Below are 15,649 nucleotides of genomic sequence, written 5' to 3'. Positions count from 1 at the left end.
TTACTACATCTTAGTTGGGAAGAATAAACAAAGACACTTACTCGATGTGAGCCCCGTTAGCCACCAGGGCACTGATGCAGTCTAGGCTCCCAGAGCGAGCTGCTTTGTGAATAGGAGTCTCGCCCTCACAGTCCTAAAACAACAAAAAGCAACACACATAAATATGCAGACACAAGACTTCTGATTTTCAAGTAAATAATTAACATAGTCCATGCATCATATCATTCAACTTTGAAATAAAACAATGTGATAATCCCAATTTAAAGCAGAACACAAAGAAATGTAGATGTGAAGAGAAAATAAGAGCAGACCAGGAAAAGGGCAACGATTCAATCAAGAACAAAAAAATCTGTGGGGCTTCTATAGCAGTGAGAGCTAATATGATAGCATGTATACTCTAGATCAGGGGTAGTCAACCTTTTTATACCTACCGCCCACTTCTGTATCTCTGTTAGTAGTAAAATTTTCTAATCGCCCACTGGTTCCACAGTAATGGTGATTTATAAAGTAGGGAAGTAACTTTATAAAATTTATAAAGCAGAGTTACAGCAAGTTAAAGCATATAATAATAATTACTTATCAAGTACTTTATGTCAGATTTTCGCTAAGTTTGGCAGAATAAATCTTTATAAAACAACTTACTATAGTTAAATCTATCTTTTTATTTATACTTTGGTTGCCCACCATGAAAGCTGGAACGCCCACTAGTGGGTGGTAGGGACCAGGTTGACTACCACTGCTCTAGATGGTTTGGAAATAACTTTATGCTGAATCTTAGCACAAATATATTGCAAATAAGAGCCAAAATAATTATCTTCTGACAAGTAAAAAAAAGTAATCAAGGCCAAGAAATAGCACCAGTATCTAATGTGTAGTCTGGTTTACCTGTATCTACCTACCACAAGGCTAGCTTGAGTCAAGATATCATCAGAGCCTCCCTAGGGTCTTTTTTTTTAAAACCTGAACTTGAATTAAGACTATACTTTAGAAAACTGGCTGAGGTTAAAGGGTCAGGAAATGATTGGAAAGAAGAGCACGGGTGTCAAACATAGGTAGCTTGTATACAATGCAGGCTGTTTGTGATGGAAACGCTGTTCAAGGCCTTCGCTTAGAAAGGCTGCATTAGAACCAGATTTGTGCTTCAAAAAACAATGCTGGAGGAGGTAGAGGAAGGAACAGACTCCGGGAAACAGTTCTGAACACTACTTGTAGTCATTCAAAAAAAAATATGCATTAGTTTACACTGCACAAATGGAAAAAAATCTGAAACACAACTTCATTTGTAGGCTCTTATGTAAACAAGAGGTAAAGAAAGATACAACAATCAAGAGAAGTTATTTTGCTAAATACATTGATTTAGGACTTTTGCCTGGGAAATTCCAAGTGGCTAAGCAGCAACAGTTCCTGAATCGGTCACACTTCAAAGTCACTGGAAGCTGAACTTGGCTGAAGAAGAATACCACATTAATTAAGGATAAAGACATAAAGTAGGAGTGGGGCAACTGCGAAAATTATCTAGTACTTAGAAAACAGTTTGTTGATAAACCCAGTTAATATTTGAGCTCCTCACCAATGCAGAGTAGCTCACAGGAGAACTGAGGTGAGGGCTAAAGTGGAAAGTGTTACATTAGTTTACACACACACACACACACACACACACACACACACACCCCCCGAAAGGCCTGACTGTTTAGTAGAGGGAAATGTGTGCACATTTATTTTAAAGTACACTCAAAAGTGATGTAGACTAAATATAATAATCCCATTTTTGAAGAAACACATAAAACCATGTAGCTATACAAAGAACTATCTACTGAACTCAGATTTTATAAAAAACAAAAACATACTCCTACCCCTCCTCAAAATTGGGGGGGCAGGTACATAATGAGGACAAATAAAAATTCCACACAAGTATTGCCATAAAAAGTAGAACTGAGATTTAGATGAGATTTTGCAGGGAACAAAACACAAAGCAAAACAACAACAAAATCCCTCAAGAAATATAGTATTGTTTTGTTTTTTTAAAAGCTACCTTTAGAACAAGAAGAAAAAAGCAAGGGTTTTTGCTATTTCCAAAAGATGAAGGAGCAATTAACAGATAACAGAGAAAAAGCAAAACTACCCTGCTCCTGTTCTGTTACAAAAGGAAAACATCATTAATATAAAGGGCAGAATAAACACTAAAGAAAATTGCAGCCAAGTCCCGGCTTGATTGGTTAGGGCAATGTCTGGATACCCAAAGGTTGCTGGTTCGATCCCTGGTCATGGCACATAAAGAAACAGATGGATATTTCTGTTTTCTCTCTTTCCTTCTCTCTCTAAAATCAATTAAAATAAAACAAAAAGCAAACAATCAAAAGAAGCTCTGCAGCCAAGAGAGTATGAGTAAAGAGCCATTTTACGGTTACATTTCAGACCAACAACATTTCAAAAATACGTACCAAACAGTTTATAGTATGATTCTAGAAGTATTGTTGCTAATGCTGACTAATAAAGGAAGTGAGAGAAGTTACCAGAAGTCTGAACACAGACAAGTCACCTTTAATTTTCATTAAAAAAAAAAAAAATTATAATCTAATCTAGTTATAAGAAAAAATAAAAGCAACATCATATGCCAGCAAAACTGTAAAAGGAGTATTGCAAATATAAAAAATTACACTCGTGGGTAGTCACTATAAACCAGTAATTTTCAACCAGCGCACTGCAGGAATTTTTAAAACACGTAATACCTGACTATTTAGTCAGGGACACTGACCTCTTTTCCCTTAGATTGTCAAATAAAAAAATGACAATAGCCTACATAATAGCTGTCTGGTGTGAATGAATCAAAATTATACCTATTTTTTTGGTCAGATCAGCAAAAAATATATTTTTTGGTGTGCTACAGAATTTTAGTAATTAGTTTTTATGTGTCATGGGGAGAAACGCTGCTACAGACTTACAAAAATAAATCACTTGAAAACTAACTTCACTTCCTTTGTGTAAATTTAGAACACTGAATCTCTAGACAATACATCTAAGTTTCAGAAACCCCCATGGCAACCTTAGAAATGGCAGATAGTATCTACTAAACTTGAAAAAAAGGTTAGTCATTAACATGCCAAAAGATTAAAACTAATAGATGGGTTAAAACAAAATATTATTAAGAAATATAATGCTAGGTTCAAAAAACTTACATGTATACAAGCAAACAAACAAAAAAAGCTAAGAAAAACCTGGATTTGGCTTTGTAATAGTTTATCTGTTAAATTAGAAAAACCATCTACCTCAAGATGAGTCAACAGTGTGTTGAAGGAATCAAGAAAAGGGCTACTGGGACCTCAAAGGTCACTGAGTACCTGTCACAGCAGTCCTACGGTTACCTAGTGGAGTAAGATGACATCAAAGATTCAGACCGAAGCTCAGCACATGGGACCACAGCCAACTGAAATCTTCTCAGGAGCAATGCCAGGATGCTTAGTAAATACAAGCAACATCCTCACACATGAGATAATTTGGGGATATTGAGCCAGGAGAGCAGTTAAAATAGAGGGCACCCTGGTTGGGTGGCTCAGCTGGTTAGAGCATCACCTCGATGTGCCAATGTTACATGTTAGATCCCCAGTCAGGGCACAGACGACAATCAACCAAATCGATGTTTCTCTCTCAAATCAACAACAACAAAAACATAGAAAGGGCTGTGAGGAGGTGGAATCTGGGGACGGTAGCCCTGGGAGCAGAGTGCAGGAGAGATTTCCACACAGTGTTCTCTCTAGAGGAGGTGGGGGGAGCAAACATTTTACCTGTGAAAAATACTGAGCTGCTAAAAACGTTACACGGAAAGTGGACATCTAGATTTTAAAGTCTGAAAAATAGCATTAGACAATTTCTTTAGCTATAAATCAGAGGCTACAGAATAACTTAATGAGAACATACAGAATATTCTGTAAATTCCATATTAAATATTAATTACTGCCATTCATGGCTTGTCCATATTTTTTTGATATGAAGATTAAGCCATAGAACAAGTAAATTATTTGCCCAAGGCCAGAGAGAGATGAGGAAGCAAAGTGTGGAATCAGGCCCCAGTGCCCTTTCTACTGGGAGACAGGTACTGCCTAGATCAATAATGATAAAGTCAGTGACTCCTGAATTAGTGGGTAACAGTAACAAAGCAGAGTGGTCTGTATGTATAAAGGCATCCATGTGTTGAGAAGGAAGGAAGAGAAAGGAGTAGCACAGTAAGCCTAAAAATTGTGCCACCTCGAATTCCAGTTTATAACCGAAACAGGCCTAAAATCCAGGGCTCTCCCTATACAGTCCTCACTCCGAAAAGTCTATTATGAAGAGCAAATTCCCTCTCTATCTCTCATTCCCCTTTCCCACTGATCCTTGTGTTACATTACTGCTAGAACACCTTTTCTCAATTACTTGCTTTGTAGGTGGGTAGCTGTGTTATTATCTCTAGGAGAGTGGCTCTCAAATACGTTATAAGTGATTATCAAGGGATGAATCTAAGGAAAGACAAAAAAGAAGAGGAAATAACAGTTCATTTACAAACAGTAGGCCCTTGATAATTATTAGTAGGAAAAGGACATAAAAATAGGTCAAAGGGAAAAACTAAAAGCAGAGAGGCATAAAGACTAGCTACAAATCCTGAGGCACAAGTCCCTTAGAAGAATCCATCCTGGAGCAGGGTACTGAGACTGGGGACACTCCAGTCAGACCGTCCATGAAGTCTTTTACCAAATGCTTGTTCAGGGCAGTTCCCTTAAATAAGCTAAACTCTCTTCTAGTGTGGTGGGTTTTTTTAACAACTGACAAGGAATACTGAAAACACACCATGAAAAAAACTTCCGCTCTCATGTTCATGTATGTCTGCTTGAATACAAAAATCCTTCCATTTGGTGTTCAGGAGTCACTTCCTATAGATACATGGCTACTTATCTGCATCATCATCACTCCCAATTTATATCTGAAGCAACATTAACTCAAGTTGGTCACTCTGCTAAGGCTAACTGAACCACAGGGGTGATTTAATAGCCATTCTTTTGCTAGCATGGATATGTTTTCACAATTATCAGTGGAAATGACACTAAGGCAGCTGTGAGCAGGGAAGCCAGGAAAGCTGGGCTCAAGGCCAGATTCCTTCAGTTACAGCTATAACCTTGAGCAAATCAGTTGGGTCACTGTGGTTCACAGTAAGGCTTATAACAGGTGAGACTACTCTAAAAGCAGAAAGCATTGCTATATGAAAGGCCTGTTATCCACATGTAACTTAAACATAAATTCTAACTAGCCCACAGGTAGAAGTATCAAGTTCTAATTAAGGCCTTGATTGAAAACTCAACATCACGTAATTATAACTGGAAAAAGAAAACAAAACAAACCAAGTCAACATTGGCACTCCCTTACCGGTTTGTTAATGCTGGCCCCTGCTTGAATCAACCACAGGAGGCACTGAGGATGTCCCCCAAAAGCAGCGATGTGGGCTGGGGTCTGTGCATAGCGCGTAGTGGAGACATCAAGTGTGGCTCCTGCTCTCACCAACTGTATTAAGCACTCCAACTTCAAAGACAGGAGGAGGAGGAGAAATGAAACATGCATAAATGTCGGTATACCATTAACTGTTACACAATCTAAATTCTATAAGAGATTAAGTGGCATTTTCTGTTACAAAATTGTTTTTTCTATTTAAGGAAACAAAGTAAGTCATTCCATCCTAATACCATGCAAATTTTAAAAGGCATTTAAAAGAACATTTTTCCTTGTAAAAAAGTCACAGGACTGATAGTCAAAAATATTGATACTACACAAATTTAAACACTTTGTTTTTCCTACACTTGAAAAAGACAAAATAAGATTTGATTGCATATTCAGACTTCTATCAAAACTACGTTTTGCCACTTCATATATTATTTTAAAGAATAAAAATGTTACAGTGATTGGTGTTTAAAAAAAGTTTGTGGGCCCTGGCCGGTTGGCTCAGCGTTAAAGAGTGTCTGCTGGCAGGTGGAGGTCCCGGATTCGAGTCTGGATCAAGGCACACAGGAGAAGCACCCATCTGCTTCTCCACCCCTCCCCCTCTTCTTCCTCTCTACCTCTCTCTTCCCCTCCTGCAGTCAACGCTCCATTGAAGCAAAGTTGGCCCAGGCGCTGAAGATGGCTCCATAGCCTCCGCCTGAGGCGCTAGAATGGCTCAGGCAGCAAAGGAGCAACATCGCCCCTGGGGGGCATGCTGAGTGGATCCCGGTCAGACACATACCGGGAGTCTGTCTGGCTGCCTCCCCCGCTTCTAACTTCGGAAAGATATACACAAAAAAGTTTGTGTAGCCCTGGTAAACTCCTCATAGTCAAAGGCTGTTTTCTGCAGTCTGTACAATTGTACACCTTTATAAAATGCAGCATTTGATGAATACTCAATTGAGGCCCACCCTTAAGATTATTTTCTCAGAAAAAAAGATGTGTAGAGTGAGAGAGTGAGAGGGCAGGGCTTAAGTCTTTTCAAACTGATTGTACAGAGAAAAAAATACAAAAAAAGGGTTAGAGCATTGCTGAGCTCTGTACCTAGCAGGTGACTGAAAGCAAGACAGGAGTCAAGATAAGACTTTGCAGCCAGGTGCCATATTATACTAGCCTCTGGGTAAAAGAATTCACACTCAAACAAACATTTAACAAATGCCTACCACATGCCAAGCACTGTCCAAGAAGGCCTGTTGTTCTCAAGGACTTACACTCTTCCACCTGGTGTGTCCTCAGATGCTGGACTCCAGACTGCCCTGTTTCCCCTCACGAAGCACCATGCACATTAATTGCCAAAATTCTTTCTCTTCCAGAGGACAGACCTCAAATGAAGAACAAATAGCTACATTCCCATCTTACCCCACCTCCCTATCCTCTTTCAGCAATTCACGCCTTTCCTTGCAAAGGACAGATTACTGCAATCAACATTTTTGTGAGAGGAACTCTCACAGTTGGGAGTATACCAATTTAAAACATGACCTCTGTCTTCAAGGAACTTGAATCTGGAGTGGCAGCTGATAGACAACTTGGGTATATTTTTATATATTACCTTTATTAATGTACTAAGTGAAAAAGTGCCAATACTAGTGATAAAATGAACAGCTGCCAAATTCAACAAAAATGAAACAGATGAAAATCAATAGGCAGGCTAAAAACAGTTCATCTTAATATCAATTGAGAGCTCCCTGGACTGAAATCTGTTATCTCTCAGTTCAATTTAGGATATTAGGCTTGGAATTCTGGAAAAATATTGTTTAATAGCTTGTAAAAGCAAGGTATAATTAGAGATTTTAAATGTTTAGTGCTCTGGGAACAAATAAATAAGCCTCTTAAAAAGTTAGGCGACTTGTGCACAATTGGCACATTTCCAGGAACACAAGCTTGAAAGTTGGGAATACTTAATAATATGTTAAATGTTAAGTTCGGTTTTGCACAGGCCAAGAACAGTGCAGGCATAGATGTATATAAAATAAGGAAAGCTGTTTTCAAGGGGTGGGGGTACTTACTGGATTGGGCACCTATAGCCCTGAATCCTGGTCTAATTTCTGTCCAAACAGTTTTTTCTCAAAGACTGAATGATGCTTTTTCTATGGCCCCTTCTGTATCAAAGGCTCTACAATCATGATTAAAGACAGCTGAAAACACTACAGTGACTGTCTCTAGTTATAGCATTTGCCCTCTTTGGTTCATCTATGAAGTTTGTTCTGTAAAAGAGACCTACAAAAGTCTTTTACTTTTGTCAAAATACACACAAGGTAACATTTACCATTTAAGCATTTTAAAGTAGTCATGGCCATTATTATTCCCTAGAAACTATACTCAAAGTCACCCTTGGATTAGTAAATACTCTAAATGACCATTTGTAGTGAGGCTTAAGCATTCTACAGAATGTACTGGCTTAACACACAATACTGTGTCATTCTCTACCAGGGTAGGAAAGATAGGCATCAACAGGGGAATCTTTAAAAAACAAACAAACCTGTCCTTGCCGGTTACAAGGTTCCCCCCAAAACAAAGAGGGGCAAAAAATGTTGAGAATCAATGCTTTGAGTTACCTACAGTTTAATGTAAAAATAAATCAGAGCAAGATGTACTCCGGAGGGAGATAATGCCTCAGATTACTGATTGCCTTGGGAAATCTACATTCAAGGCTACAAAGGGAAGGGCAGAAAAGGGTTCTATTACTTTGTTTAAGACACTGATTTCCCACGGGTGCCCATTTTCAGTAACTGGTACTACAGTAACACAACTTTAGAAACCTGTGCCATGGGATCTTACAGTTGATTAGGTTACTTGCCTCACCCTTACTATCTTAACTCCCTTTCATTTCGTTCAATAAAATATACCTCTGACTTTCCCACTTCATGAGGTGAATCAGAAACTGTTTCCCAAAGGACACAATGGTATTGTGAGTGCAGCACCAAGAAGTGAAAAGTAAAGAAACTTCATCAACTGCAAATTCAAATGTTAAGATCTTGAAATAAGCTGTGGTCGCATTGTCCTGCATTATCCTGCATCTATTTCTGCAAAAACATTTCTTTGCTTCAATCTAACCTCATCACTTCCAAGGGAAACATTTTTAACTGCCCCTGATATTTGGCAGATAAATCTTAGTCCTTTCTGAAATGCACTGTAAATCTCACTTAATGACTGCTTCTCTGATCAAACAAACTCATTTACTGCACTGACTGGAAAAAGTTCGTCTGATCTTTAAAAATTTTAAAGTAGCAATCTGTTATCAAATTACCAAAGAAAGACAATCCTACCTTGTTTAACACCTTTACAGTAATTTACACGTAAGATGATACAACCCTCGCTAACTCTAGTAGACCTAGGAGAACTAAATGTCTCCGCAGCACACGGACAACATTCTAAACACTCCCCCAAACCTTTTACTTTCAAGTGTCACCGTTCATTTTACACAACGGCCCGGTGACTTGACAATTCAATCAGGTTATTTATTCCATCACCGAAATCATCTGTAATACAACCTTCAGCTAACAGAGAAGCTTTCTCCAGATAGCTCGTGGTCACCTCGTTCACGCGGGACCAGGACGCAGGCCCGGGCCGCGGAGCAGGGGACAGGGGAGGGGGCGCCTCCGACCGAAGCAGCGCGGGGCAGGGATTCCGACAGCCGCAGACCCCTTCCGGCTCCGGCTCCCGCGGACGCGGCTCCACGCTGGCGACACTCGGCATTTAGGGACGTTAACCTGGCCCACCGATCCTCCGCATTTCGCGCGGCTCCGCTCCCGGCGCCTGTAATCCTCCCCTGGGTCAGAGCGGGAGCGAGAAGACCTGCAGGGCCCGCAGTCACACAGCGCCCGGGTCCCGGCGCCCGCGGCGTCCCCCAGGCGCGCCGGGACTCGGGCAGCCGCGCGCCCCCTCGAGGGCCTCGTCTCCGCACCGCCACCCGCGGGGCCGGCCGGCCGCGAGAGGCCCGGGTTCTCGGCGCAGGCGAGCGGGGGTGGGCCCGAGCCTCCCTCCCGACCACAGGCGCCGCTCCTCACTCGGCCAGGGGCGGCGCCTCCGGGAAGCCGGCGCCTCCGGGAGGCCGCCCCCGTTTGAAACTTGCGCCGCCGCACAAGCGCCCCAGGCCCCTCCGGGCGCCTCCGGGCCCACTTCCGCCCCGCGCTCCCGGCACGCCCCGGGCCCCTCGGGGCGCCGTCGCTGCATTCCCGCGCCTCAGCCCCCATCTTCCCCGACCCTCACAGAGAAGCAGCGGAAAATGGCGCCTTAAAGCGCCCGCGCCCACCTTGCCGAAGTGCGCGGCCCAGTGCACGGGCGTCCAGCCGTAGAAGGAGTCCTCGGCGGCTAAGTGGGCAGGCAGCGTCTGCTGCAGCAGCGAGCAGAGCGCGGCCAGGTCCCCGTCGCGGCAGGCGCGGTGCAGCGGGAAGCGGAGCGACAGCAGCTCCTCGCTAGAGAAGCCCGCTTCCACACCCGGGCCCGCTCCCGCCGCCGACATGGTCCGTCACCGAAGAGCGTGCGCCGCCGGGCTAGGAGGACGCGTCGGTGACGACTTGAGATGCCGCCGCCGCCGCCCGAGCACAAAGGAGCACAAGCAGCCGCTGCCGCCGCCACCGCCGCGTCCCGCCGGCTGCCGAGCGGAGCGCGCACGGGGGGCGGGGCTGAGGGCGGGGTCGCAGCGGCCGGGCCTGAGGCTGGCGCCCGGAGACGCGGGGTCTGAGGGAGGCTTGGCACGGTGTGGGCGGGGCCTGGCGGGGTCCGCGGTGCTGCAGACGCCTAGGGCGGTGGGGGCTGAGAGCGACCCGGGCCGGGGGCGGGGGCCGGGAGCTGGAGGCGGTGCCGCGGTGCTCGGGGGTCGGGGTGGGGCCGGCAGCAGTGGAGAGGGCCGGGAGTGGGGGCGGGGCATGGCGGCCCGGGAAGGGGCTGAGGGCGGGGCCGCGGGGCGCCCCTCCAGACACTGGGCCGCCAGGGTGCTGTTGGTTCCGCGGCGGGCGGCCCGGCAGCGGGGCCTTTAGGAAGAAGCCCGCCTGCCTTAATAAAATGCCTCGGAGCCTCAGGTTTGGGGTTTTGTGACCTTCCCACAAGCGGGATGCTGGTCCCCGGGAGGTTTCGGTCGCGCGCTTATAATCGCCCAGTGGGAGACCACTGCTCCTTAAGACCCGAGATCCCGGTCCGGGAGCAGAGGACCAGTTCCCGCGCTTTCTGCCCTAACTAGGGCGCCTGCTGGTCGTTTGCGAGAATGGACAGCTACAATGCTGAGGGAAAAAATTGCTGCATGCAATGAAATAGTAAATTCTACTTCAGTCACTAAAATATTTTTTTATTTTATTGACTTGAGGGAGAGAGAGAAAAGAGGAGAAAGAGGAACATCGATTTGTTGTTCCACTGATGCATTCTTGGTTGATTCTTGTATGTGCCCTGACCGGATGGCACGCAACCTTGGCATATCTGGAGGATGCTCCAGCCAAGTGACCAAGTGAGTTACCAGGCCAGGGATAATCATTGTTATTTTGTTTGTTTTTTAAATAGATTTTTTTTTTCTGATAATGAGTAAAATGAGAAAATTATCAATAATTTTTACTATCGAGAAATAACCACTTAACGTTTATGGGTATTTACTTATAGTACTTTTCTATATATAAAGAGAGTTTGATTTGTATATATTCTTTTTCCTTGTGTATATTGCTTCCTTTTTTTTTTCTTTTACAAGATTCTAATCACAGTAATCAAACTAAGTGGGCAACCACATGTCTGATGCATAAATAGGACATTGCCTCATTAGTTAATAAAACAACAAATTAAAAATAGCGCCTCACAAAGGGAAATTGTTAACTTATAGTATGAACAACAGCTATCCATACAAGAAATGTGTTGAGTACAATGGTGAATGAAACACATTGGGAAGTGCTCTAGATCAGGGGTCCCCAAACTTTTTACACAGGGGGCCAGTTCACTGTCCCTCAGACCGTTGGAGGGCCGGACTATAAAAAAAACTGAACAAATCTCTATGCACACTGCACATATCTTATTTTAAAGTAAAAAAACAAAACGGGAACAAATACAATATTTAAAATAAAGAACAAGTAAATTAAAATCAACAAACTGACCAGTATTTCAATGGGAACTATAGGCCTGCTTTTGGCTAATGAGATGGTCAATGTCTGGTTCCATATTTGTCACTGCTAGCTGTAACAAGTGATATGACGCGCTTCTGGAGTCGTGACGCGTGAGTCCCGCTTCACCGTAAATAGTACTGTATGTGAGCGATGCCGTGCTTTGCGGCGCTGCCACATACAGTACTCCAGGATGCATCCTGTGCTCCTCTCACTGACCACCTATGAAAGAAGGGCCCCTTCCGGAAGTGCAGCTGGCCGGATAAATGGCCTCAGGGGGCCACATGTGGCCCATGGGCCGTAGTTTGGGTATCCCTGCTCTAGATAAAGTGATAAAAACTAGCAAATATTTCAATTCAGTGAGCGATTACTAATAAATGGGAAATACTAATGAGATTTATACTGTCTTCTCTTGAGCTTATAATTTATTAAATGTGGCAAGAAAGAATATTTCAGTAGTTCAAGCAATATACTTTTGTTTGGACCAAAAAAGTAGAAATATGCTTAAATGCATTTCAAGCTTGATCTATTCCAGAATTCAGTCATTTCTTTTTGTATACACTATGCTGATATTAATTAAATTATCTATTTATGATATACATCCTTATAATGATTCCCACCCTTCCTAAGAAAGAGGCATTCCATTTTGGGAAAGGACAAAATCCTGCCTTCTGATCCATAGTAAGCAGAGGGAGGGATTACTCTTTCTTACCCTGCATTCTGCAAATGATGAAACTGAGACACAGATAAGCTAAGGAACTTGCCCAAGGACAAACTTCCTGCGTGACTGTGCCAGAGGTTAGAATAATATCCAGACCTAGTTTCCACCCCAGTGTTAAGTTTTTTTAACCTTGGAATTTATTTTGCATAAAGAAAAATAAAGTAGGTTATAGTGATAGGATTCATAGAGGGCATCCTTCCTCAATTAATATGACTTTATGTTTTTTTAGGGTTACTTGGACTATATACACATTTAAGTAGCTGTAGAGAAATAGGACAGCATATATATATGATGATAGATCTCTACGATATGTCTCATAATTGTGGATATGAGAATTATAAGGGGGAGTCTATTGAGTGTTTCCAAATGCACCTCTTAAAACTTTTTTCAATTTCTGATTATCTTTAGGACTCTTGTTTCTAAAAAGTTCTAGGAAAAACAGGAAAAAATAGTAGATTCATAACTCACATCTTTTGATTTTATTTGACAAAGCAACCAGAAATAAATGACAAAGTTTCTCTTCCTGACCCCACTCTATTCTGGCTCCCTGAATTTCAACGAGGCCTCCATTTTTGGACTTGTGCATTCGTCTCCTCATTGTCCAGTTTGAGCAAGGCTATTAAGTTGGATTAGTTAGAATCCCCATCCCCCATATATGATCACCCCTGATGTCTAATCAGTTCCTCATTCCCTACAGCCCTCAGCTGCTATCTGCTCACCCTCTCCTGCCTTCAGCAAGAATCCTGTCAAGTTGGTTTAGCCAGAATTCCTGATGTTTAGCTGATGTTTCCATTTTCCATCCATAGACACCCAGCTTGTGTTGTGGCTATACATTCCAACTTGTACATGCTGTGTTGAGAATTGAGTCCAATCTCCCCCACTGTAAGAAATAATAGGGTCTTACCCATTACAGTGGTCCCTACACCCATTGTGATGGCCCTACTTGAGTAAATACCCTACCATGCCTTAACAAGAATCACTGAACAATTTTCTTCTTTAATTGTTTGAATAATTTTTTTTAACCTAGCAAACTTGGGTATTTAAAGATATGATTTAAATAAACAAAAGAAAGCAAGAAGACACAAGACTCAGTACAGTGATACCTTGAGATACGAACTTAATTGGTTCTGTAACCAAGCTCGTAAGTCAACTAGTATATCAAAAGGCCGATACTGAACCCATGCACCAGTGCGCCAACTAGTGGCAGCTTCCCGAATCACAACTCATTTCGGAATTTTGCTCCGATCTCGAACAAAAACACGGACCAAATTGCAGCTCGTATCTTAAAAAAATGTTGGTCTGTTCGTATCTCAAGGTACCACTGAATATCAAAACCAAACCCCAAAACCCTGTGTGTAAGATTGGCATTGTGGTTTTCCAAAAGAAAGAATTGCTTTGTGTGAGGAATTGCTCAAATTGGATGTGTAACCATACAAAGGAGCTGTCATTTATTTTTTTAATTATTTAGAAAATTAAATTTAACAGGGTGACATTGATCAATAAGCGTACATAGGTTTCAGGTAAATATCTCCACATCATTTGAACAGTTGATTATGTTCTGTCTGGACCAGTGAGGTGCTTTGCTATGGTGCCAGGTAAGAGGAGGGTGTGGGGCTCATAGAGAGAAACAGGCGTGACTTACAGTTGATTCTAGAGGGTGGGAAGTCCCATTCTGATGGTGCCCTCACCCTGCTCTAAAAGTGAGACCAGAATGTTACTGTTCTATCATCTATTTTTTCTCCCCTCCCATCCATTTCCCACCATGTTGCCAGATCCATCTTTTAAGAAGGCAAATCTGCTTAAAATTGGACATAATTGTATCTTGGTCTGTTCAGGCTGCCATAACAAAATACCATAGGCTTTGGCTGGGTAACTTAGTTTGAGCATCAGAGCATCATCCTGATACACCAAAGTTGAGGTTTTAATCCCTGGTCAGGGCACAAGAATCAACCTATGAATGCATAAATAATGGAACCACAATTGATGTCTCTTTCTGTTTCTCTAAAGTCAATCAATTAAAAAAAACAAAACAGACTAGAGACCTTAAACAACAGAAATGTGTTTCTCACAGTTCTGGAGGCTGGAAGTCTGAGATCAGGGTGCCAATACCATTGGGTTCTGGTAAGAAGCCTCTTCCTGATCCATAGATGGTCACCTTCTTGCTGTGTCCTCATTTGGGAGAGGGGGAGCGATCTCTCTCAGGTCTCCTCATACTGTATAAGGGCACTAATCCCATCAAGGGGCCTGCCCTCCTGACCTCTTCTAACCCTAACCACCTCCAAAAGGCCCAACTCCAAATCGCATCACATTGGTATGAGTTTTGGGGAGACACAAATATTCAGTCCATAGCAAACAATTTTCCAAACTTTGGTCATTCAGATGCCAACTGAATTTTCACCACTTCTATGTGGATTTTTATATCCATGTAGGATCTGTGCTATGCACATTTTTCTTAAAATAGGTTAACTTTTTAAAACTTACCAACTTTATATCTTTATTAACAAAACATTCACAAGTTATGGTGCTGGTTACATATTCTTTCCTACCCATTTAAACAAATACACAACAAAATAAAGTTTGTTTAAGTGCTTTCCAAATCTGTCTGCTCTCACCGTTAGTGGTACTCACACCTTGCTTTGGAAATTGCTCCCCAAGCAATAAAATCTACAGCTGAGGCCTGTCCGTCTATTGCCCATGAAAGGCTGTTTACTCAGTTCTTAAAACTGAGTTTGCCTCTGCCAGAAGCTTTTCCTGCCCTGTCCCCAGTATACTCTCTCTGTTTTGGGTTGACCTGTATTCCCCCCAAAATTGTGTGTTGACATCTAACCCCTAGTCTCTCAAAATGTGCCTTTATTTGGAAACGGGGTTGTTGCAGATGTAACTAGTTAAGATGTGATCATAGTAGAGAACAGGCCCCTAATCCAATGTGACTGGTGTCCTTATAAAAAAAGGGAAATTTGGGGCACAGATGCACACAGAGGAAGAACACCATGGGAAGATGAAGTCAGAGATCAGGGTAATGCAGCAGAGGCCAAGAGGCACCAAGGAGGCTAGGAAGCACCAGAAGCTGGGGGAAGGCATGGGGTGGATTCTCCCTCACAGCCTTAGGAGCAGTCAACCTGTGGATACCTTCATTCTGGACTTCTGGACTTCAGACTGAGAGAATGTACATATTTTGTTGTTCAAGCTCCCTGTTTGTGGTACTTTATTATGGCAGCACCAACACATCCTACTGTCCTGGTTTGCTCTGGAGACACCAAAGACTGGGAGACTCCCTCACAGATCTGCTTAGACACCTTTGAATGTACCTGACTCCTCTGTCTTCTTTCAAAAGCCATGACCCTGATGA

At 42.7% G+C, this 15,649-nt stretch overlaps 1 protein-coding gene across 3 annotated transcripts in view; it reads right to left on the bottom strand.

Annotated features, from left to right (window-relative positions):
- ANKRD10 (ankyrin repeat domain 10) overlaps positions 1-10,117 on the bottom strand; it is a 36,627-nt gene extending 26,510 nt beyond the window's left edge. The window contains exons 1-3 of one of the 3 annotated variants that reach the window (XM_066236503.1): positions 9,755-10,117; positions 5,395-5,547; positions 42-133 (exon numbers count right to left, since the gene is read on the bottom strand). In XM_066236503.1, coding sequence (XP_066092600.1) covers positions 42-133; positions 5,395-5,547; positions 9,755-9,964 — 455 coding nt within the window. In that variant the 5' untranslated portion in view covers positions 9,965-10,117. Of the gene's footprint in view, positions 1-41; positions 134-5,394; positions 5,548-9,036; positions 9,637-9,754 lie in introns of those variants that run through there. The other 2 variants (XM_066236504.1, XM_066236505.1) reach the window with 2 other exon arrangements.
- Positions 10,118-15,649: the final 5,532 nt, after the last annotated feature.

This window comes from Saccopteryx bilineata, chromosome 6, assembly GCF_036850765.1.
Source record: "Saccopteryx bilineata isolate mSacBil1 chromosome 6, mSacBil1_pri_phased_curated, whole genome shotgun sequence".
NCBI classification, from domain to species: Eukaryota; Metazoa; Chordata; class Mammalia; order Chiroptera; family Emballonuridae; genus Saccopteryx; species Saccopteryx bilineata.
The sequence above is the reverse complement of the archived record's forward strand: the minus strand, read 5'-3'. Positions and strand labels throughout refer to the sequence as shown.